A 25822-nucleotide genomic window follows, 5' to 3' on the forward strand; every position below is an offset into this window, starting at 1 on the left:
CCATCAAGCACATGGACAGGAACTAAAAATATATAGAAGAAATGTCCACCACAGTCTACACATAATATAAAACCAACACTGATCCATCTATGGAGAGCTCTGCTAGAATAGTAATGCTGCATAAAATATTTCTGTCGATGCCTGTTTTCAAATAAATCCTTCATAAGGAGATGAAAACTTTTCATGGAAAGTGCCCGCTTTATTCAGGATATTTTTCACTGAAAAGCCAAAATCTCACTGTTTTCACCCTGAATGACAAATTCTCACTTTTTAGCCAAAAATGTTGAAGTAAATTCAGGTAAATCAACCTGAATTATCGGATTACAGTAATTTCGTTCACCAGACTGAGCATTCCCTGGAGGTATATTTATGCTGAAAGTTTGCAATGTATCGCTTTTTGCCACAAAACTACAAGTTTTCTACAAAGACTATGCTGATCAGGGTAATACTAGGAACACTCCATACAAGAGATGTCTGCATGCACGTAAATGATTATCTAGCAGACGTTGAAGCAATCAATGAACTTGTTCACCAGTTTTGTCAGCTCAATGAAATTTATTGTGCCCTGTAAATGGTGTCCTAAGAGCGGTACTTCATAAGCCACTTTCAGCAGATGTGGAAGCATTTGATGGATACCAGGCCTAACAATTTCTTAAATAAGTAACTAGAGAACCATCGAGATGCTCTACTTCACTCATTTTCTCAAGGATAATCTGCTGCTGTAGAGCAAAGGATAGTGTTTGTGCAAGAGGCCCTCATTTTTACTATATAGTCTCTAATCATAAAGCACTTTCCTGAGCTGTAACACCTGGCATATTGTCTGAGAAAAAAACATACATCACGGAATAAAACAATGGAACATCAAGCTGCCCCATTTAACAGATGGATTTTTCCAAAGAGGTAATATGTAAAACCAATCTTCTGTGAGAGAGATTCATGATTATTAACAGTCCTTGACAAAGAACATCAAAATGACAATTATCTTTTCATGTGGCTTAGACTCCAAACACATGCAGCTTCAGCCTATGGAAAAATCACTCTCCCCTAGTGCCTGAGTCTGCAAGCTCTCCAGTGAACAGATATCTTTGTTTTCCTCCCACTGTTTGTTATTTTTTATGATGAGAACCTGAGGAAGTAACCAAACAATTTTAGAGAGACCACCTGTTGACACCTAGTTGACTTTACACTCACCTGCTCTGATCCTTCTGTGGCTCCCTGACATCAGGACCAGGCTCACACAAAGAAGCAGCCCAGACAGTGGTTAGTGGTATGTGACCAGCCTCTAAACTTAGGCACCTGGAGGTCTGAATATGGCTGTATTAAATGAAATTTCCCAATACTATTTATGAAGCAGATAAGAATTAAAAGCTCACAGATGAAGAAGCTGAACATACAACACAAATGCCTTTCCCGTGAGCACGGTATATGCCAAGACTAAGGGAAACTTCTAGCCCTATACTCAAAATCCATTCCTTACCATCAACATACTAGAAACAAAATGATTGTGGTTCCAAGTTATTTAGGGTAGCAGAATACATTTTGGTTAACGAGGATAAATTTGGCTTATGTCAAACAGTCAAGTAAGTGCCAAACAGCTGTAAAACGTACACTGCGAACTTCACTAAAAAATGCTAAATTACACTTACGTATTTTTATTTGTTTTCATTACAAAGAAATTCACCAATTAAATAATTTCAGAAAAAAATCCAAAAAACTACTCAGGTCAGCAGTGAGATAACAACTCACTTGAAAAGTAAGTTATCTCAGTGTAACAGACAAAGGAGAGTCACTGTCGATCAATATATACAAAACAAGTGGATAGTAAAATGAGATAATTAGTGGTGCAGTTCAAAAGGCTCAAAAACATAACACTTCAGTGGTTTTTGTTATAAAAATCTACTCCGTCCAAAGGTTATTAAATTCCTAATGACATATATAAGCTACCTCTAAGGGTTTTTTGAAGAGATGCCGATAACTAGGGCCCAGAATATTCAAATAAAGAAATTGAATGAGGATGCAAACTAGACGCTGAGCAAAAGCTATCTGGCAAATCAGTTTTTAATATCCTGACTGAAAACCACACTGCTTCAAACAAAAGAAATGATGAAGACAGAAGCAGAGACAGAGCCTGAGCATTGCATTAGGGAGTCTCTCAAAGCTCCTTCCAGGATAAGTCAACTTTCCCTTTCACACTGCTGCTAGCAGTCCCTCTAATGCATAAGGAAAGGTGAATTCCTGATGTACAGACAGAGATAACAGCCTATTCTTGCCTCTGCATTACCTGATGCCCTACAAAAAGAAGGGGAGTATGGAGAGTAAGGGAGAAAAAAAGAGAAAGGAATCACCTCAAGCCCCAAACTCCCGGCCTGCAGCTCTGTGTGGAAGTATGCACATGAAACAGCTCTAACCACACCATCTAATTCTGGGGTATTAAAGAAATAGATCAAATCACGACTCGGCACCCAATCTCACGGTTTCCAGGCATAAGATGCCTTTTTAAAAATCACCTGCTTCACTGAACTAGGGGATATGTCATTAAAGAAGATACACATAACAGTGACTTATTCAGGAGTAAGCACAATTTTGAGGTCCTTGCTTCTGATTTTAGAAAGGCTTTACCACACCGCCTGCTCCTGACTCCTGGACAAAACAACTGCGGCATTAATGTTAGCTGCAGACCAGCTAAGTCTTCTCCTTTCCCCATGAACTGCAAATTTCTGTCCCTTTCTATGCGTTTGGAGAGAAATTATAGCAGCCTCTGTGTTTTCTCAGTCTAGACCCAAGCCACAGTACAGAGAATTTCTTATGAAGTGAAATGACAAAAAAATATCTCCAGCATTGAACCGTTCCATGAAGAACCAAGAAAATGGCAACTGCGTGATAGAGGATCAGAGCCGCTACAAGTATACATCAAAAAACTGTTTGGACCATAATACCTTACCAAAAATTCCCCCATTCTGCTACCATAAAGTGCATTTTTTCCAGGCATTTCTATTTCAACTTGGTATTTAGCGTGTGTCTTTTGCTGTACTAACTGAAGGCTATGGCAATGCTTCCACTGAACTTAAAACAAACATATCAAGCCTCTGAACCCTCCTTAGGAATCTTTTCAAACCTCTTCTGGTTGTTCTCTGATGTCAGGAAAAACAGCTAATAAAACAGCTATATAAATCTAAAATAAAAAAAAAAATGCCTGAAGTTTCCTCAAAGTTCCCAAAGAGATGTTTAAAATGTCAGGACTACTTCTGTGTAAACCAACTCATGAGTCTTCTAATGCCGTCAGTCTTCCCTACTTCCATACTTTAGGGCTATGAACCTGTTTAAACTCAAGATGATACCAATAAGCTACCCTTCATCCCCATCATATTACAATTTATCATCATGAAGGAGCACAGGAAATTGCAGGTAATTTTGAAATACAGGATGGGGGAAACTATTGGCTCCCAGTTAGCAGAGATATAGTGAAGAATGCATATAAATAAGAAAATTTCCGATGTTTCCTGACCAACTACCTACAAATACAAGAGTGTTTGGGTAAACTCCCAAGGTCATGTTTATGTTAGTCAGCGTTGGCAGGTATATATCACTATGTTTATCTGTGAGACAAATTGTTACTACGCTACAGTTTTTGACAACATGGCTGCACTTGCTTGTTAGGAGCAGTCCACAACAAATATCTGACTCATAGAGGCTGACTCCGGTGTTTATATTACTTTATTTGTATCAACCCAAATGTCAAAATAAGTATAATTTACTGAAACCAGACTCAGTCCCAAATTACACACCACAGAAGACAGAGAAAACAAATGCCCATAATAAAATACTTTCATGGTGCTTTTATAGCCTGAGGAAATTTTTACAATCAAAAACAAACCAAAAAAAAAAAAAAAAAGGTGTTCACATAAAAATCTCTTCAAACCAGGTATTTTGCTAGTGGTAGTTAGTAAACCAGAAAAGGAAGAAAGCTCTGTGACCCCACTGCCTTTTGCCCTTTCACCACAGAGCACTATGTGTCCACAGGAGGTTTCTATAACCTCATGATCTGCCTCACTGTTCACCAGAGGCTGAGGAGCTGGGTGAGACGAATTACCATCAAATGACCCTGCAGTTATTAGTGCAGTACTAATTACTGCAGTATCAGAGGCATCAAAAGCGAAGGCAAAACTGCAGAAGCTGTGCCCACCGAAAGGTGAGCGTTTTCTAGCAGGGAGCAAGAGGGCAGTACAAGATGTCCCAAGACCATGTTCTCACCATGTTGGTACCCTTTTTCCATCGCAGCCCTCCAGGCTCTCCCCCCACAGGCTGCAGCACTGACATCTTCTCAAGATCACGTACTGCATGGACAGTGGACCACAAAGCAACAGACATGACCTCTTCTTCCCTACTGAGAAGCGCTTCTTTTTCTGGACCGCAGTGCTTTTTAAAAAAATAGCCAGGCTTCATAACGCAAAGCACTCTGCACTTGCCCAACCCGCGTCACAAGAAATACTTTTGTAATGAATGTTGCTCTGAAGGAGGCTCTGAGGGAATTTGTTGTTTTATTCAGCACTTCCTTTAAGTTTACCTTGCAAACAGAGGCAAATTGTTTCTTTTTTTTTTTTCTCTAAGCGGAGAAGCTGTTAATATTAAAAACAAATCTGAATCTCCTACTGAGACTAGTTTTTATTTTATTTTTTTTATTTTTTTTTTTTCCAAACAGGAGCATCTTGTGAACCAAGACAAACATGTGAGGCTTGGTTCATGACCAGCAAAAACACATATTCTAAATATCAGTGGACTACAAGCAACCCCAACTCTTGCTACTGGTCTCAAAGTATTTGCATAGGACTTCAGCTTGATTCTATTATTTTTTTTTTTTTACTTAGAATAAAAGACTAAAACTGACTGACACAAACTTCCCAATTAGAAGATTCACTGTAAAAAACGTAAAGCCACACAACTCAAGGAATAAAAACAGGCCCTGCAAGAGAAATTCAACACACTTTCTTAATTCTCTTACATGTAGCTGCACTTTGGTGATTTTATGTGGAAGAACTTTTCAGGGTAGGATGACTTCAGGAAAAATCCATGTATCTTGAAGGATTTTGAAAGAAAAAGACCATGAATTATTCTCAAAAAGTAGTTTGTAAGGAACCTCAGTCTTCCTCTTAGACAAAGTCCGATATTTTGTTCGGCAAAGCATCTGCACAAAACAAAACACTGTCTCAGTAGCTTCACTTCAGAAGGATCATCTGAAATCAGACTCCTTGATTCCCTGGCCATGCTAAATTAGCTCATCTGCAGTCCTGCTGCACAGTCAGGATACAGACAACCCTTGTCAGAGAGCAAGCAGCATTCTCCAAGCATACAGCAAACTTCTTCAAGTGAATCTTCATCGCTGGGGAGATGTTCAGGTTTTCCTAAAGTAATGGAATGACTAGTTTCTTCAAACTTTATTTACACAGATACTATACGTAATAATATGAACTATTGTTTTCTGTATTTATACAACGGATACGGAAACTGAAGTTACAGGAATATTACTATATATCTATGTTATGACCACTTATGGGTATATTAAGGCACTACTGATGCACTTCAACCATGCCTTGTGCCTTTCATATGGAGGGTCTTGATGCAAGCAACCTAAAAGTCCAAACACGCAATATTTATAAATATCCAGTCGGAATCATCTAAGCAACAAAAAGTATCCCTTCTAAAAGGATGAATTTTGTCATCTCATCAATTTCTAGTTAGTAAACTGTCTGTGAAAGAGAGTATATTGGCCTATGAGACCACACAGCACCTTAGACATTTTTTGTAATACCTCTGTTATAAATAATAATGAAATATAATAGCTTCCACTTCTTTCCAATCTAAAATATATATGACAAACCCAAACAAAAACATAAGGCTAAGTGCAAGTATAAATGTCACAGTTGTGGTGATGGGTACTCTACACTCTCTACAATGGTCTAATATAGACAACATCTTCTGGATAAGAGCATGCCAAACGGCCACAGCAAAACAAAACACTATTAAGGCCTGCTTACGATGAGGAGCTGGAGATCATATCATAATGAGAACACTTCTACAAGTACAAAGTAATTGAGCGTAGTGAGTACACAGGGGACTCGCAGCTAAAACAAGAGACAGAGATCATCTACCCTCCCAGCTTTGCAGCCACGTGGTTTTTCCCTCGGCTCCCGTGCAACGTGCGGTGAATGGCAACCCCTCCCTGCCTCAGAGAGCATCTGTGCTGCAGAGGACAGCTTATCCCAAGGAGACTTAAGCTGCATTTCAGAGAGGAGCAGTAAAAGCTGCGGGAGCAGCGTAGAGGGGTTGACCCCCAGTGCATTTTGCCTGGAGCCAGACTGGCCTCAGAAGCCATGCTAACAATTTAACTGCACAGTATACCTTCACACTTCAGTGTAGCTCAGTCCATAATAATTCAGTGTTCTGATAGCATAATACTACAGCTTGCGAGGCTTAAGATTCTAAAAGACAACAGTGAAGATCTGAGAAAACGGAATGAGAGGTGCATTTTGTGCTTGCCAGTATCTGCAGTGGAACATTCCCTGTATGAGAAAAGGCTGAGGGAGCTGGGTCTCTTTAACTTGGAGAAGAGGAGACTGAAGGGTGACCTTATTAATGTTTACAAATACATAAAGGGTGAGTGTCACGAGGATGGAGCCAGGCTCTTCTCGGTGACAACCAATGGTAGGACAAGGGGCAGTGGGTACAAACTGGAACACAAGAGTTTCCACTTAAATATGAGAAGAAACTTCTTCTCAGTGAGGGTGACAGAGCACTGGAACAGGCTGCCCAGGGCGGGTGTGGAGTCTCCTTCTCTGGAGACATTCAAAACCTGCCTGCATGCCTTCCTGTGTAGCCTCATCTAGGTGTTCCTGCTCCAGCAGGGGGATTGGACTAGATGATCTTTTGAGGTCCCTTCCAGTCCCTAACATTCTGTATGCAACTCCTTTTTTTTTTTTTTCTTTCAGATGCCAGTATCTGCATCTGAAAAAAAGAAAAAGAAAAAAAGAAAAAAGTTAATAAACTCTGGTTTCCATTTAAAAGCAAATACTTCAATTACGGATTAAACCTCTTAGCAAAAGCTTCTGTTTATCACATTCTCTCTGATTATACTGAAGCAGACTGTTAGCTGTAAACAGAAAGCAAAAAAATCTAAACTAAATGCAAAGACTGTCACATTACTTTCTCATGGCTAATGTGAAAAAATAACATTTAGCACATCTATTCCAAACCAAAGCACTTTTAAAGAAGTTTTTGTTCTGTGTTATAAACTTACATAATGGGAGGCGTTAAGTGGTGTATGATCTGCTTTATCTTTACATAACTATCTGTCATCACAGCCCATCATGTTTGTAAACTTGACTTGCTCTAGAAAGAGTAACGGACAAATTCAGTTAGACCATGCTGATTTTTACAGCACTGCCCATAAACTGAGATTTCTCCAATTTTATTATAAAAACAATCTATACATTATTCATTTATGTATAAATTATATTGTTAGGTTTATACATTTGATGTATATTTATACCTGAATTCTCAAATCCAGATTTTTTTTTGCTTTTTTTTTTTTTTTCTGAAGGAATTTCTTAAAAAATGTTCCATGTGCTCATTTTATGCTTTGAATTTTGTAAGGAAAGGTACTGTGCTTAATAAAAGTAACTATTTAAATACAAGTATAGCAACAGCTTTCAGGGGTTAGGGAGAGGGGGGAAGCAAACATTCAATACTGCCCCAAAAATTTTCATTATCACTTTTCTTCACTATTTCTTAACTTTTAAAAGTACTTCATACTGTAAGCTTCAGCCCAACTTCTTTGTTGAAAGATATACACTTAACACCGCAAGGTCACTCCACTAGAGAACTAATACTTGGGTACCAGCTACGTTATTAAGGCTGGGCTATACTGAAACCTATTGGATGACAGCATCATTATCCTAAAAGCCAAAATAGTGGACAAATTTGTCCAAGATAAGAGTCATCTTTCCCCGGCTTGGAGTTCCCCTGGCTGTGTGCCAGAAGGCAGCGAGCCCAAAGGAGCCCTGCACTTTAGATCCTGTCCTTCATTCTCATGGAGGATGGAAAAAGGGACAAGCCCCAAAACCCTGCAAGTACACACAGCTCACAACAGCGGCAAGGGAAGGGAAGAGAAGACACAACAGCGCCACCTTGCAGAAGTAACTTCTGTGCAAAACTTCTGATCTTCCCAAAATGCTACCGTTGAAGGAAAAAGCTGGATTAAAAAACAAACAAACAAACAATCCAACCAACAAATAAACAAACCAAATGCCAATAGCAGATGATTTTAAAATCAGATTTCTTTCCAAAAACTGCTTTTCCCCACTCATCCCAATATTTCAATATGCATTAGGACCAATCAAATGAAGCCAGAAGGGGCAGTATGCCCCATTCAAACAAAACTGCTTTAGTGTTAGCAGTATCCAAAATAAACTTGGTGACTTTGCACAACATTCTTCTACAAAATAAACTCGAGCCATTTGCCAGCAATAACCTATATATTGATGTGGTATTAACAGAATTTGGAGGCTTCAGCTGGGAGACAAACTGTCAACCAACCACTAATTGGTTTTTATGACGTGACTCATAGTTTAGTAATTTCCCAGAATTTAATCACAGGGCACCCAGAAAGATCAATTAAAGAACAGGCTCCGAATTTGTTAAAGCCCTGTGTGAGACATGGGAAGGCAATGACCTCAGCAGCTTTGCCACAGAATTTTATGAATGAACAAAGAAAGGATTTTAAAGGTAAGTTAAACTAATCTTGTGTTTCCTTGCAGACCCTTTCATTGTTTTTCCAAAGCAGTGAGTTTTTAAATGAAGTAAAAATTAAAGGACTGTGTGTTGTAGCTACTGTTTATATTACAACTTAATTTATGTGACCATTACATGTGTGACTTGAATTGCTCCATTATTTTGGGTTAAATCTTCTTTTATATCTCAATAAAAAGTGGGGTGGGGGAGACTCAGAGCAGGGGTAAATTTCTCTGGATTCTTGTAAAAGCATCACATCATTTTATCAGAATGAATAGTACAGAATTCCTCTTTAAAAAAAAAAAAATCAAAACTTAAAACTTTAACCACAAAGAAGGATAAAATGATACGTTGGCCATAAAATCCTGTTGTTTCTCTTTTTTTCCATTCATTTTCAAGTTTTTTTCAACTTAACACTTCCAAATTTCATTGTGTTATCTCCCTTCCTTCTTTCCACCATGATTTTTCTTCAAAAAATGAATGAAAATCAAAATAAAATGTTGAAATATTTTTCTCAGTTCTGAAAATGTTTTATACAAACTAACCTAAACTGATCAGTTTTACTCATTAACGTTGTTTTCCGTAACAAGTTATAGAACACAATCCAGACAAATACTGCAAAACTGTGATGAAAACTTCACTCCCTGCCTTTCTGGCTTTCGTTCTGCAAAATTCACTGAGAGCTCTCAGAAGAGGAGATGTAACTTATTTTCCTGGCCAAGTTAAGTGAAACAAGGTTATACCCAACTGGTCTGAAAAAATGTGGATTTTTGAGCATCTACTAAGCCCTGTTACGATTATTTAAAATATTATTTAAATAAGAAAACCACTAAATGTATCTCTTTGGTTTTCCTTACAATAACAATCAGCACCAAACTGACTCATGTTTGTTACATGCTAGAACAAGGGAAAAAAAAAAAAAAAGAAAAACACAATAAAAAGCAGCTTTGGATGCATACATGCTCTCTAAAAAAGCTCAAGAACATTCAAGCTGGTGGTTAGCACCTAAATGAAAATTCTTCTTAATTTCTTCAAACCAAAATTCATCCATTGAATAGATACGTATTCAGATTTACTGTCTTTGTAGCAAATTTGATGATAATGATGATGATAAATACTTTTTGAGACAAGATGGAAAGGCAGGACATAGGAGAGTGGATTGGGAAGAAACTACACATCTATGAAGCTATTGTGATCATTCCACATGATTCACAAGCCCATGGCATGACACTGTCATATAACATGAAAACATGAAAAAACCTTCAGCATCTTGAAATTCTGATACTTCCTTGGACAAGCGCAGCAACTAATCGGCTGCCAGGAGGGCATCGTGTACTGGAGCAGCTCCATTTCGCAGGTATAATCAAATATTTAGGGAAAGGGATTTAGGGAAGAGGAGGGATAGCAAAAAGCCACCGTTAGCTGAGCGCACTTGGGATAAAAGAGAACTAGATTGAGGTCTCTGCTCTGAATTAGAACAGGATGTTAACAAATCTGTTTGTGGGGGGGATGCATTTAAGGTTTCCCATTTCATCCGGAGGCAGAACAGAAACATTTGAGTAATGAGAAACTGCACACCTAGCTCTGCATCTGCACCAACAGCTTCGTTTTCAAGAGTTCACAGCTCCCCCTAAATCACATTAAAACCAGAGCTTAAATGTTAATTATGGAGCATGTGCATATTAATTTTCTGCTTTCTTCTCTCTGTAAGTAATGGGAATGCTTTTAAATGCCTTTTGTTTGGTTTCTTATGGGCTTACTTGGTTTCTTAATATATTACAGGGCACTTCCTGCGCTGCTTACAGAAGCAAATTTCCCACTGCTAGTGGGAGTTTTCCCTGAGTAAGGTCAGCAGATTTGGTCCCAAGGGAGGGAACCAATCTTCAGGCTTTTCTACCCTGAAGATCAAGCAGAAACCAAAACAGATATAATTTTTGTTTAAAATTCGCTACTATATTGTATCCTTCTCAGTCACATCATCCAACACAAACAACTAGGAAACGTTCTGCTGCAATAATCCTTTCAATTAAGGCTCCCATTACAGTGAAACAGCTGCTCACTACAATACATCTTTGTCATGGAACTATTTATTTCCCAGAAAACATTTCTTTAGTAGTTAAGATAGATGCAATAAACCAGATCCATGGAAGTAGCAGAAATCAAAGCAGCAAACAAAATCTGACCAGCTAAACATCCTTGCAATGAAAAAAGGGTGCTTGCTGTGAAGGCACAATTTATTCTTCTGTGATGACAAAAAAAGCCCACTCAATTTAAAGCATGTCAGGTGCCTCTCTCAACATAATATCAATGAGCTACAACTGAAATAGCAGCCCGAGCCCTCACATGTACATCATTAAAAAGAAAACACTCCAAAAACTTCAGTCTTCCTGCTGATCAGCAATGTTCACATAGGCCTTAAAAGCCTTTTGGAATGCCACCATGCTAAATATTTGATCGACAACCTCTTGCTAATGACAGAGTCAGGTGCTGAAGATGAATGAATCAGCACCTTGTTACTGCCTCCTGTTCCACACGTACATGCTCAACCCCCCCCGGTCCTCAGCAGCCTGCTGAATGCTGTTTATTTATTTCACTAACAAGTCCAACTCACATTAACTGTCACTGGAATATAAACAGTAGTGACAAAAAGCATCATCATGAATAATTTAATCCAAGCCTTGCGAGTGCTTGAAAATGGGCAGTTTTCTTGCTGTAATCTCAGTCCCTGTGATTTCAACTCCGGGCAGCTTGCCTATGTTTCAGACAATGGTGACAGCAGGAGGTGGGGACATTCCTCTTCCACCTGCATGTTGCCAGTGATCTGAAACAACCCAAAATGTGTTTTATATTCATCCTACTCTTTCATTTTCCAAATCTAGACAAAATCCTCTAAGAGAACTCCTCCTTTAGCATAAATGAACTTCTGACTCTCAAGCTCTTGAACACAGTACTGATGACCACAGTAATGCTCCAAAGTCTTCCAACACTGCCCATCATCTTAGCCAAATCACCAGAAAGTTTCAAGCCTGGAACTGTTAATTGGGCCTAATGTAACATAACCCACTAACCATCCCCAAACCACTTGACACACAGGCAGGCAAACTCTGCAAACCACCTGACTGTTAGCATTTATATACAGGTTTGCTGGAGACACTGAGCAAATGATTTGGGTAACACAGGTCCAGAGGAATTAGTTGAATTACCAGTTCTACTTCCCAACTTCATAGGTAACCAAAGGATACATCCTGGTTCATAAAAGGACCATATTCTACTTTAAAATGAGCTGTGTTTTTATGCTCACTGTTTTTATTAGAAGCTGATACCTAGGAAACTCATAATCTAAAACCCACCATGTATACACAGTCTCTAGATGGTGTGCCTGCATCCTCCTTTCACCCAGAAAGCATTTTTCCTTCTTAAGTATACCCCAACCCAAATCAAAACCAACAATTTCCCCTCGCAGACTGGAAAAGTAGAAAAGTTATTTTAAGATATATGAGATATACTATTTCTTTTTCACTCTTTTACATTAACATCTCTTGTACACTGACATCTTTTATGTTTCAACTGCCACACAGACCTTCTCGGCACTTATTCTGAACTCACCTTGTCAAAACATTTTTTCAGTTGTTTAGCACAACTCAGTTTTATAAAAGGCATTTTCATTTCTTCTCTTTTTTCCATTTGCTTTGAGATATTTATTTATTCTTCTCTTTCAATGTATTACAAAATTTGGCAAATTGGACAAGATCATTTCCCCCTTATTTTTCAGCATTTGAGCTAATACTTCCATTCTTCAATCTAGGGTATCACACTTGCTTTCAGGAGGGAGATTATCAGCCTTTAAAACTTAAGCATATAAACTCCTTGGGTCTTACATGTCCCTCACATGCCCCGCTTTTCCTTTTTCCAACCTCCTTCCCAGCTTTTGCCTTTGTCTCTGTATTTAACAGTACCTCCCTTATTAAATAGGAGTGTGCTTCAGTATTGAAAGTTTTGGCCATAACTAGACAATATCTAATTCCTACTTCATCACCACTGTATGTACCAACCATGCTTTATTTTATATTGATATGGCTAAACAGTTTTATTCCTTATTTCAGTTTCCTTTGCAGAGCTTAACTCAGCTTGACTTCCGGCAAATTCTATTTCATCCGAACGCTTTTTGACCTCTAAGGCAGTTTCTTTACAAATTATTCCCCTTTTACTCATTCCTTGCAATCTCTGTGTTTATTCTTAATGTTCTTTGTGGGAGTGGTTGGTCAGCAAGTTAGGTCTGGAGTTCACCCCTAAAAGCCACCAGTACTTAAGACTGGAGTTCCAGAAAGGTTGCTGCATTTTTAACTAGAAAATGTCACCACATTCAAATGCTTGAGCTCTTCAGTCACTATCTAGTTTCCCTAAACTGACTTTGCACTTAAGGTTAAGAAAACCTTAAAGATGTTTTTTGTTAACTTTGGATCGTAAGAACAGTGATGACCAACTCTCTCTGACGTCCTTAGTCCCTCCAAAACCAATTTTAAAATAACACTGATTCTTCACAAGTCAATAATTGTTTGAGAAGTTGTTTGCATTAGAGAAAGATTTGGCTGTATGGTTATTAGAATCATTCATCCTCTAATTTATAGTATCCTGTAAGAATTCCATGTTGATTTTTCTCCTCTAGTATTATCTGAATCCAGCCAGATCTTATCAAACTCTTACCTTCTTCCTGTAACGTAGTTCTGACTTCTAAAAGACTCTACTGCAGATGTAGATTCAACAATGTCCCTCCTCTCTACAGTCTGCTTCTTGATTTCCAGACCTAAGAAGCCACACCACTGCAATCATTTTTATTCCTGTTTTATTTCTATATAGCACAGCTTTTCACAGAGCAGCAGAATGGGCACAAGGCAACTTTGCTACCCTAAGCTCGTTCACTCCCTCACTGGGGAGTAGGGGGCAGGAGAAAGGGGCAAGACTTACAACTAACAAACGACTTTCATTACTAATTTTTTGCCACCAAGACTCCTCTGCATTCAGAGCTGTATTTCAGACATGTGAATCCTAGCTGATATGTACACAAATAATGCACATAAAACTACGCCAATGAACAACAACAACAAAAAAGTATACATCCCTGCTTTCAAAACCAACACAGAACTCTGAGACTTTTCTCCCAAGTAACAAGTGATAGGACAAAAGGAAATGGCCTCAAGTTGCACCAGGGGAGGTTTAGATTGGACATTAGGAAAAACTTCTTCCCAGAAGGGTCTGTCAGGCATTGGAACAGGCTGCTCAGGGAAGCAGTGGAGTCACCATCCCTGAAGGGGTTTAAAAGACATAGAGATAAGGCTCTTAGGGACATGGTTTAGTGCCAGAGTTAGGTTAACAGCGGACTTTATGAACTTGAGGGTCTTTTCCAACAAAAATGATTCTATGATTTTTCAATCATCTACATGTGCAACACCAAAAAAAAAAAAAAAAGGGCAATTTAACTCAGAGGAATTCATGCTTCAGGATAAAGAGGAGAAAACAAATTCTTGAAGTCTGGCTTTCCTGGCATACTCAGCATCATTCTCTTTCTATCAAAATGTGTGGGTTGACTAAGCAGTATTAGGACTGCACGACTACATGATGCAAACTCTAGCATATTCTACAGACTAAGGTACTTCTGTTTTCGTATGATTTTGTCAAATTCATTTTCATAATTTCATTATTTAATTCAAACTAAAAACATGCCACAAGGTCGTCCCGAGTTTAAAATCCTGTCATATACACAGTAAGCCCACATCAGATCCTGAATTTGAGAAACTGTGCACATTCAAGGACCATACCCTTATCAGTGACCAACAATACAGCTGGGTCTACAGCACACTTTCTACCCTTGTCTTGCTCTAACTCATGGCAGAAATTTCTCCCTAGGTTTTAGTAATGTTTGTTGGGAGGACTGCAAGCTTATAGCAAACTTTCTTAATTTACCATGTTGTTTCTAGATTAAATTCCCATTTCTGCACTTTCACCTTTCAAATATAACAATAATAAAAGCTTCATTTTGCACATAATTCCTGGAAAGGAAGAAAATTGACTAATTTTCCATAATTTTAACAAAGAAGAACACAAAGGACAGGCTGGGAAAGTAACCTTCATAAGCTGTATAAAGCCAAATTGATATCATTTAGGTGTTGCACATAGCTTAATGAAGTGGAAAATAATTTAAAAAGAAAAAAAGTTTTCACAGTTACCACCATAAGACTTCTCCGAATTTTTTGTTTATCTGTGCCTCTGAATTACTTCTCCATTAAATAAATTTGCATTTACCTATAAGTTGGGGTGAAAAGGGAGCTTTGTTTTGGCTCTAGGTCTTTATTCACTGCTAGAGTTAAATTAAACAATGTTAATTAAACAATGACATATTCAGCCTCAAGCTGACTATCACCAGGGCAGGGGATAGGCTTGGGATCAACTTGAAATATTAACATAACCAAATAAATCACTTCCAGATTAAACTAAAATATTTTTTTCTTCTGAAACAAACAGTATTCTATACCTAAAGAGAAATATTGCTTTATGATAATTTAAATAACACAAAACTAATGCATTGCCGTTTTACAATGAAAAGTTTTCTGATTTAAACCTGTGCTAGTGTCAGCCTTCTTTAAAATGGCTTTTTTTCCATTTAATTTAGTATTTTTACCACCCTCCAAAAACCAGTTTAATGGCTAACATCTTGTTTCAAAGCCCTCTGAAGAATTTTTGCCCTCTGCACCAAGAGCACTACCCTTCTCTCCATTTGAATCTTTCCAAAGATCCACGGTCGTTGATAACCACACAAAAAATCCCATATCAATTATGTAATTGTGAGTAAAAATAAATTTGTAGTTCTCTTCTCCTCCTGGCTTCTGCATTCACTGCCACAACTCTGTTGGCTTTGCTTTGTGTGCAGGGTTTCTATCAACACGCCGCTGAACTTCTGCCATACCCAGGTCCAAAAGCATTGCCAGCACTCGTATGATAAAGAGGTGACACATCATCGTATCAACCACTTAATGAGAGTCCTTGCTTACAATTTCTTCTGTGGATGCAAAAAATGTAAAACAGCCCAGGATCTGGACTCCACCTTCTCAGAGTGGAATATCCCATTTGGGAACCGCATTGCGAGGCAGTGAGAAAGGCACAGGTATTATTTATCATATGCAACAACATGAGATAGAAGATTTCTGTACCCCACACTGACAGTGCAATGCTTCTTATGAGTTCACTTTCATTTAGTTGGAGAAGTTTTTAATTCAATTCATAAGAAAATGTTTTGATAATACATACTGAGAAAGCAGGCAGTATCATTAACAGAAATGTTCACTGGCTCATAAGCAAGAGGATTTCTGAAGTTGGTTAACATAAAGGTATCTCTTCATTTTCACTCATTCATTGCTAAAAATTCCATTAATAAGCACTTTAGGATTTGACCGACAGATTATAAATAACTTGTTCCATTGTTCACTCCTAAGAGAATATTTATAATGTTGGAAGTGGAGAAAACTAACTGAGGTGCAGTATTTTGAGCCAAAGGATGTCTATGTAGCAGCCTGGCATGCCTCCGTAGGAAAATACATGCCCAGTCCAGTAGAAATCCCATTTTTAATTGCTGAAAAGCATTTTCCGAGTTATAAGTAAATCTTCATACTAATCGTACAAATCAACTCAGTAGTTCCAAAGGCATCCTAAAGAGTTTTCCCACCCCTTTTAATCAGCATCTCTATTACTACCCAGAGTATTTTCTACCGAGCACTTAAAGATAACAGGTAAGAAATCATTTTTTAAAAAAAAAGAACAAATCATCTTTGCAGTTACACAGGCAAAAGGTGGATGAAACCCATCTCAAGAGTATATAAACGTATAGTAAATCTAAAGAGAAAAGGTCAAAACTCAAGTTGTACCACCCCAAAAAATGAAGACTTTTTATCGAAATATGTTTTGCGTTTTAAACATTTTTTAAAAAAATATATCCCTTCCCAGCCTAGAAAATCCATACATTTTAATTTATAACAAGATTACACCATGACTAGGTCTATGGCCTCTCAATGTCCATTCTGGCAGACATGACAGAAAACTCTCTGAAGAATCGAAGTGCAGCATCAATACTTTTAAAAATCCAGTAAAAAGCCACAACTTCTACCCCTTGCAGGAATGAACAGGGTTCCAATCATACACCTCAGATGCACAAAATGGGTACCTCAATTTTGGCTGCACTTTCAGAATGTGAAAATAGGTGGGCTGTTATCCCCTATTTAGAGTAGTCCAACTGCAATGCTCCAGAAATAATATACTAATAGTAAGTGATACAACTGTTACGAGATTGAAGTAAAAACAGTCATGAAGTCCAACTGCTTGAACTAAAAACAACTCCTTAGACTGAAGCAGTAACAGACTTGTAAGCTGAAGATGCACATTCAAAAGAATTTCTCTTTAAAGCTGGCAACAAAAACCATGTGAACAAGTCTTTCCAAAATCAAAGTCTGTATTTTCAAAACACAAACTAATTCTTTGTACATATAATTTAAGAAAACCAGAATGTCTGAAAGCACCCACATTAGCTATATGATTTGTGTTTTCCATCAAATTCTTTTAATAACACTGTTGTGAAAATTATTGGAACTGGCTTAAAAGGAAAAGAAAAAAGTTTAAGGATTTTTTCCACATACTTGATAAAGAGAAAGGCATGTAAGATCGCAAACATCACCATTCCATAGTAGTAGACATGAAAGACTGTTAGTGAACACATTAGGATGTTATATTATTTAAATGTTTCATTCTTTGCAGATAGTCCTGTATTACAGCTTTAAGTATGACATTTGCCATCCATAGGACATGGTTTTAACAGGACTAATGGGGGAGAGGAATTTTGTTAAACCTTTTTTAAACATGTATCTCTAGATCGGCGATTTGTTTTGTTTGGGGTTTTAATTTATTTTCAAGTGATTTCTTCATGTACACTTTGGGCAGCAGTTTATTCGCAAGCAACGTTCAGAAAATCCTGAAAAGCTAAAACTGAAGCTCCTTCAGAGCAGAACACTCAGTAATATAGAAAGTACTTTTTTTTTTAATACAAACTACTCAACCATGAAGTTTTCAGTGTAAGAATTTACAAGGTTAACAATCTTTTTCTGTTTCATGAATATCACATGACAATATTCACTTAAGCTCCTTATTTTGTTCAGAAGTCTTAATACCATCCAATGTAGATGAGTTCTAAAATTATGCATCGATAATTCAAGATTTTTTGACTCATTGGAGGTCTAAATGGTCAACTCAAAGCGCTATCATGATAAGCCAACTTCTATTCAGTAACTGTATAGGTTTACACAATTCATAATTTGAATATTTAAGCTACATGTCTAAAGTCAGATATCCAAAGTTAGCAGGAAACTCCAGAAAATTAGTGCAGCTGAGTGTAAAAAACCGCTAATAAACAGGTGCATTATATTATACAGCTCATGAGTATATATAGGAGCACTGTTTACTTAAGGAAATCAAAATAATGTTTGTATAAATTTCTTTGCCATATTCATTTGGATCAATACTCCCCTGAAACCTCTTCAGCTATATTTAGTGATCCAAATTTGTCACTGCAATTCTTGTGCATGTTGCAATTACGTGCAGATTATTCGAAATCACAAGCCCTTTCATATCTGCAAAATAAACTCCACTGTTCCATTTCTTTACTGTAGCTTCAGTTATACTCAAAATAATGCTTAAATAACAATTATTACAATTTGGATAGGCTTCATCAGTTTATCAATCTACACATTTTAAAAACATCTTTTGTACTGATCTGAGTACTATGCCAGGTTCATTTTTTCGATACAGAAGAGGTACAAGTTTTTGCATGCTGAGCAGTACCTTAAATCAGAAGCAATCCCATTAGTTTTTGTCATTAATATAAGCAGAGTCAGCAAAATCTAGCATATATGTGAAATTAAGTTATTCCAGCCCACTTGCTCTTGTTTTTATTTACATGATGACTGGCTATAGAGTCTTATTAATCCGAAGCTCTGAAATCAAATAAAGGAAAGTTAACAAAACTAACTAAATGCAAACTCAGCTCTGTTACAGACAAAAAAAACCCCACCACCACCAACAACACAACACATAAACCAGTTATTTATTACTGCTAAATGAGCCATTGACTCAACACAGGGCAAATGTATGTAGCCATGCTTTATTATTTCTTCATTAACAGCATGTACAAACCTTTATTAAGGACAAGGACGTAATTACAGTAGACATTAGGCACAAAGAAAAAAGATCACTAATACACAACCTCACAATCAAAGAAGTTAGAAACTAGGCTATTGCATAGCTTACTGGCTGTTTGTCATCTCCAGAGAACTAGGTAACCAATCAGTTGCTGCTTTTAAAGATAAATCATATGTAAAATCACTGCCAAAAATCACACAGCTTTAAAATGCATGCAAAGAGGTATCTGCCTCAAAAGCAGCTCTCATCAACCACCTTTAAAAATTGGTCTCATCATTTTAAACTACTCCTGTAGACAAGAAATGCTATTGGCAATGATTTTTTTCTTCCACAGTTGTTTCATGAAGAGTAGCAAGTTTTGCTGCTTAGTCAGCTTTGTCATCACTGATTTCAATAATAGACAGAGCTGAACAAGAGAGTTAACCAAGCATATTTGCAGCTGCACATAAACACTCTCAAATATATTTTCCCTTATTCAATCAGCTTTATAGAAAATTAAGTAATATTTCTGCAAAAATACATTCAGATAAATCTTAAATAACTCAGCATTTCAGCTCTAACTGAATGAGATGTCTCCCATACTTCAAAAGATGTAGGTATTTTCACCTGACAGGTAGTATCTTAAAATAAATATACTGACTATATGCAGAAAGAGGAGACTGTATCTTATCTCCATGATTAAGGATCAATTTTACTTTATCATAATAATTCTGTTTGTAAAGAGGATTAAATATTTAAGAGGAAAAAAAAGAAAAGGAAAAAATTACTCATTAATCTTTAGACACCACCTGAAATATTTCAGTGAGTATATCATCTTTTCCCCAGCATGTCTAACCTTTTACTAATTCATAGAATCACAGAATGTTACGGATCGGAAGGGACCTCAACAGATCACCTAGTCCAATCCCCCTGCCGGAGCAGGAACATCTACATGAGGTTACACAGGAATGTGTCCAGGTGGGTTTTGAATGTCTCCAGAGAAGGAGACTCCACAACCTCCTTGGGCAGCCTGTTCCAGTGCTCTGTCACCCTCACTGAGAAGAAGTTTCTTCTCAAATTTAAGTGGAACTTCTTGTGTTCCAGTTTGAATCCGTTACACCTTGTCCTACTATTGGTTGTCACTAAGAAGAGCCTGACTTCATCCTCGTGACACTCACCCTTCATATATTTGTAAACATTAATAAAGTCACCCCTCAGTCTCCTCCACACTAAAGAGACCCAGCTCCCTCAGCCTTTCCTCATAAGGGAGATGCTCCACTCCCTTAATCACCTTTGTTGCCCTGCGCTGGACTCTCTCCAGCAGTTCCCTGTCCTTCTTGAACTGAGGGGCCCATAGCCTGGAAAACCCTTGAGCTTGGTGGAGAGAAGTTGTATAAGCTCAGTAACTGGAAAGTGCAAGGTGATAAACTGGGGAAACAGATGCAAGAGATAGGAATGTTGGTTTGAGTTTGTGACTGCGGAGTTGAATGAGCCAGAAGGAGACAAAGAAGGAAAAGCTTAGTAGTAGGAAAACAGAAAACTCAAAAGAATAAAAAGACTTAACTAAGGGAAGCAAGATTTCAGGAAAAAATGATGACTTGGATCAAACGGAAGACTCAAAAATACTATTTAAGTAACAAAAATCAAAAAAACAAACAAAAAAAAGTAAAATATATAGCCACGTAGTGGGTTTTGTTGTGTAGGGGGTTGTTTATTTGTTTTTAATAAACTTTTTTAATTTAAGTTTCAACTCTTTGATTTACTGGTGGATTGTCTGGTTTTAGCTATAATAATTCTAGATTTCCCCTTTCTTTTCCATCCTCCGGACATGAAAAAAAAAAATCCCTCTATACTTTCCAGAGAGATACACTTACACATATACACAGGCAATTTAAAAAGGTGACAGGGACAGTGGGTCAAAATTATTGCAGTCAGAAATATTGAATTTATATTAAAAAATCAATTATCATGAATACATCATAATATGAAATACAGGAGATATGACACACAGTAGGGCAAAACTATTCAAAGTCCTAAGAAAGCATTTTCCTCTGAAGGAAGATTGCGGGCATCAGTGATGCAAACTAGATGATTTAGTGTCTATCAAATCACACAAGAATTAGTCTTAAACAAACAGACCTTCTTAGACTATTAACTAAGAGAATCCAGATAACACTCTGCCATTGCTCTTGGCATCTAGAAAATCACTCTGTTTATCCTGTCAATCACTTCTCCTAGCACAAAAAGTCAGTAAAACACACAAAACCAACAGGGTAATTGCTCATTATCTGAGAACCTGCATCCAAATTCCCCAACTTCCCCCTCAGCTGCCACCTTCTGCACTTCTAAGACAAACTAACTCACAGCTGGGCATTTACTGGTGTTCCATTCTCACACTGTCCTCATAACTACCCCTGTAAAAAAGACTGACAGCCTTACCTAGAGTGGGATTTCCTACGTTTTATGCTTACTTTATTTATTTTTCAGCTCTGTTTTTGCTGGCTCCAGTGGATACTTCCACAGTCAACATAAACTAAGCCCACCCAATGGGTACGGATCCCCGCCAAAAGACAATGTGTGAGGTTCTTAGATTGACTGCTAGAAACTGGGTGAATAATGGTGTGGAGAAGTAGAGGAGCGTGAAGAGACATGATATAAATGTAGGAATTAAGTCACGAAATACAAATGCTAATCAGACCTTTTCCACTTCTGTACTGTAGTACTTCGTGAAGATGGCATCTTCACCACGGAGTGAGATATTTGAACTCTCCAGCTAACAGACCAGATCTCAAAAGCACCCTAATTCTCACCTGATTCCTTGCCTTGTTCCTTAGCTCTGTCAAGATAACTCAATTGCAATTCACAAAGACTCCAAATCTAGCATAATTCAAATCTATCCCACTCTGAGCAATTTTTGGAAATCTGACTTTGCTCTATTTGTAGCTCATATCCCATTTATGAGTAACATTTGGCAATACTACTACCCCTGTGCAATCCTTCGCACTTCTTTTCCTTTAGCTTAGGTGTCAAGACTCTGTAGCACCATGGGTATCTCTGTTGGTTGATACTACTATAATCACACCAAATAATCATAAAGAAAAAACAAAAAAGAATGTAAAATGGATTAATTCAGTGCAGATTCTCTTTTAAATGAATCTAGCCTGTGAAATGCACTGTGGCAGCATACAATTTTGGTAAGCTGTCATAATTAGGATAGGTCCGGATACGCTTTCCATGACACAAATGTAACTCTGCTCTGCTTCTCCCTGCTAGAATCTGGAGGAGCAAGTTCTCTTCCTTACACAGCTTCCCCTATACACAGACTGGGTGAAAATCTGCATTAACAGAAATCATATGCACAAACAGATGAAACAAGAGGGCTTTCTTTAGTTTTGCCTCCTTCTCTCCTCAAATTAGCCGTTAATGGAAAACGCTCGTAAAAACTGGTACAACGGAAGTTGTACTTCCACTTGTAAAACCTGATCGGTACTGTCACCATGTGCCATGCAGTGAGGAACAGTTCATCAGACAGTTCTGAAACTCCTGCTTCCTCTCTCCATCTTCCCAGCAAAGATGAAAAAGCCTGACAGCATGAGGGGTCACTCTAAACCAGAACCCGAGACCTCTCCTCAGAGAATTCAAGAAAAGTCTCATGTATTTCTTTCCTCAGGAGAGCTGGCCCAATGGCCATAATTACAGGCAGGAAACAGAAATGGATATTTAGAAGGAAACCTGTCTATAAAACATTTGAAACTATGTCCCTCTTCAGCTACCACACCAAAAACTACATGTTTGGTGTCAATCTGTTGCTCAGTCAAATCACAGTGTGTTCTTCAGGTAGGAAAGAGTATCAGCTTCTGTTAACCATTGTTTAGAAGACAGACAGCAAGATTTTTTAGTTATTTTTACTAAGGCAGTTGTAAAAAGTCTGAATGGAAGTGATATTTAAATAAGTGCCTAAAATACAGTTGGATGAAAAATCAGAGAACAAATTTAATTATCAAAACTACAAATCCAGACCTGAGACACAGTCTCTGATAGGATGGGGATGTTCTGAAAGCTCATTTTTCACCCAAACCATGTCAGTATTCCAGGTGAAATAATGCCGTGAAAAGGATCCCCCAATACTACTATCAGATAGCCCTGCTGCACCTTGGGGCAAGAATGGCATCATGCTTGGAAGTCCTTTAGCACCAAAGCCACCATAAAGAGAAACTACACTGTCAGGGAATTTACAGCATGTATTACAAGTTAGCTCATCTAATGAGGGGACAATGCTCAGGACTTCACCTTCTACTACACAAAGGCTTTTGCATGTTCTGTGTCCACCACATGTTCTGAAGAATGAAGCAATGAACATCTTACCTTGCATCGTTGTTTTCGTGGGTTCTGAAAACAGAGGAATGAGCAGGAGGTAGATGAGGTAGACAAAGGAGAGCCCATTGTAACGGAAAGCACAGGCTGTGATGAGAGAAAAAGAACATGTTGTTTAATCAGCCTGGGGTAATAAAATTCAATAGCACAAAGCATTTCCCATTTGAGTTTACTATTTACCTTATCCATTTTCCACCACTTAATTAAACAATTTCTACACACTTATTCAAGCTAATTCTTAAAATAAATAATAAAATTATATATATATTTCTTAAGTATTTTCACAGGAATATACATTTTAAGCTTAGCAAAAGATGCATCTAAGCTGCAAAGACTTTGTCCAGAATGATGGACAAGTTAGTTGTTACCTAAACTTTTTACTTTCCTCATACATAAACTCATTAAACCATTGCCCACAAAAATATATAAAGATGTATCAGTCTCTTTAAGAAGCTACATACAAGTTCATTACATTACAATTAAGGATTATCAATAAATAATGCAGAAAATTATGAAGCATATTAAGATTCCTAATTACAGCATGCCTAAAATTGCCAGTTATCCTTAAAATAGCAATGTCTTTAAAGCATCACAGAGGTCTCTGAACCTTACTACCAGCCATTCGTTTGAACGAACTTTTGTCAAAGTTCTTCTAGTGAAAAGACTGTGAACTACAAATGAAAAAGGGCTTCACAGCAACTTGCAACTGGTGTTATACAAGTTTTTGTAAAGAATGTAACTACTCTGCTGACTTCCTCTAATATTTGCTTTTCTATTTTGAAAATTTGGTGTAAGTTTATTTTCCTGAAAGGTGAGCAGTCCATTACAACAAGCAGAAATATTGCTACAACCAAGGCATATCTTTTTCAAAGAAAGTCATGCATATTCTGTGCATGGACTTCCACACAGAAAAGATAATTTAAAAAAAAAAAAAAAATTACAATCTGTATCTCCTCTGTGCAGCAGATGTTAAAATATTGTAAGACCTACCACATTCAATCGTTCCCATGAAATAAGCCAACTGCAGAGGAGTCAGGACATGAATTAACCTCTCCATTTATTTACTCATGGAATGTAAGTAGTATCAATTCAGTCTTCTCAGCTATATCCAAAACAACTTGGTTTTGGAGAACAGATACAGCTTCAGTCCTGCCAGAAATGTGTATTCCAAAAGAAAACAAGTTTCTCCAGATACAACCTGAGGAAATTTCATTGAGACTATACTGGAAACAAGTTAACAAATTAAGCATTAATTGATCCTCATCCTCATCACATCCATCCATCTTAGTTATAACACTGAGAAGTCTCTACATCAACAAACAAATCCATACAGTAGCTATAATTTTTATTTCCCAAACTATCCAATGTTCGGAACAAACAACCCAATTTTCTTAATAGCCCTGATAGAAAGACTCAGGATTTATACTCCACATCTGCAGCTTAGCCAAGAAATGTGTGAACTTTGTGGGTAAGTCCAGCAAGAAGGAAGGACAAGAAGCATTTATACTCTACTTCTAAACTCATATGATCCTGTCACCAGCCTTCAAAAAAAGCAGAATGAAATCCATCGAAGCTTGATAGAGTGAAATCCAGAATACTTAAGAGCAGCTTCTCATTCACCTGTAAGAATTTAAACTCAGATTGCTCGTGTCACTTACAACTTAGGCCCCCTGTATAACCACAGCTTCTAAAGGTCACCCAAAGACTTACACCTAGACTTGTAACTAAGAAAAACTGCAACATAGAGTGAATAGGACCTATCCCACTGGGAATCCTGTGAGCAATTATCAAAGCTTTAAAGAGAATATACTTGAAAAGAAGGAATCAGCCCCACAAGTGTGCACCTACTCTCCAGATGCTCTGCAGAGGAGCACAGGAGGTTCTATGGCTATGAGTGGCCTCCTGGAATGAATGGCAAAGAGGAAACTCCTGAAATCAGGAGAAATCCATAAATCAGCCTTTCCGCAAGTCTAATTTGGAGTGGAAAGAAGGGTTTTGGCATTCATTGGAAAAGGTACAATAGTGCTTCAAGGCTAATTTAAAGCCTGAAGGCTTTTCCCTTTCAAGGGGAAGTATCAATGTTCTCAGTCATTCTGGTAGCAGAATAATACTATTAGCAGATAATACTATTATCCAGTTATTAAAGGAATTGTGTGCATCAGCTTTTAATCATGTTAAGCAGCCTTCTTGATTTCAGTGCAATATTACACAGATTTTCTTCTTCCTTCAGAAGCGAGCTTGCTACATTTCTTGTAGAGCACTTAGCACTCAGTTTTCTCAGTACAAAGAAAACAGCAACTGTGTGCTTTAGGTACCCTCTTTTATTAGCCTTATTTCAATAATACCTTGCTAACAAGTCCATGCCAAATATTTAGAACCTCTATTTATTTGGAAGCGTACTCCAGCAAACTAGTAACCTTGGCTAGACATTAGCTGTGAAATCTACCTT

At 37.6% G+C, this 25822-nt stretch overlaps 1 protein-coding gene across 13 annotated transcripts in view; it reads right to left on the reverse strand.

Annotated features, from left to right (window-relative positions):
- PIEZO2 (piezo type mechanosensitive ion channel component 2) overlaps positions 1-25822 on the reverse strand; it is a 309728-nt gene that overhangs the window by 233080 nt on the left and 50826 nt on the right. For all 13 annotated transcript variants that reach the window (XM_071804264.1, XM_071804257.1, XM_071804259.1 and 10 more), the window contains exon 2: positions 23365-23460. In XM_071804264.1, the coding sequence (XP_071660365.1) occupies positions 23365-23460 (96 nt within the window). The remainder of the gene's footprint in view (positions 1-23364; positions 23461-25822) is intronic.

The sequence above is a fragment of the Patagioenas fasciata genome, chromosome 2, assembly GCF_037038585.1.
Source record: "Patagioenas fasciata isolate bPatFas1 chromosome 2, bPatFas1.hap1, whole genome shotgun sequence".
Taxonomy (NCBI): domain Eukaryota; kingdom Metazoa; phylum Chordata; class Aves; order Columbiformes; family Columbidae; genus Patagioenas; species Patagioenas fasciata.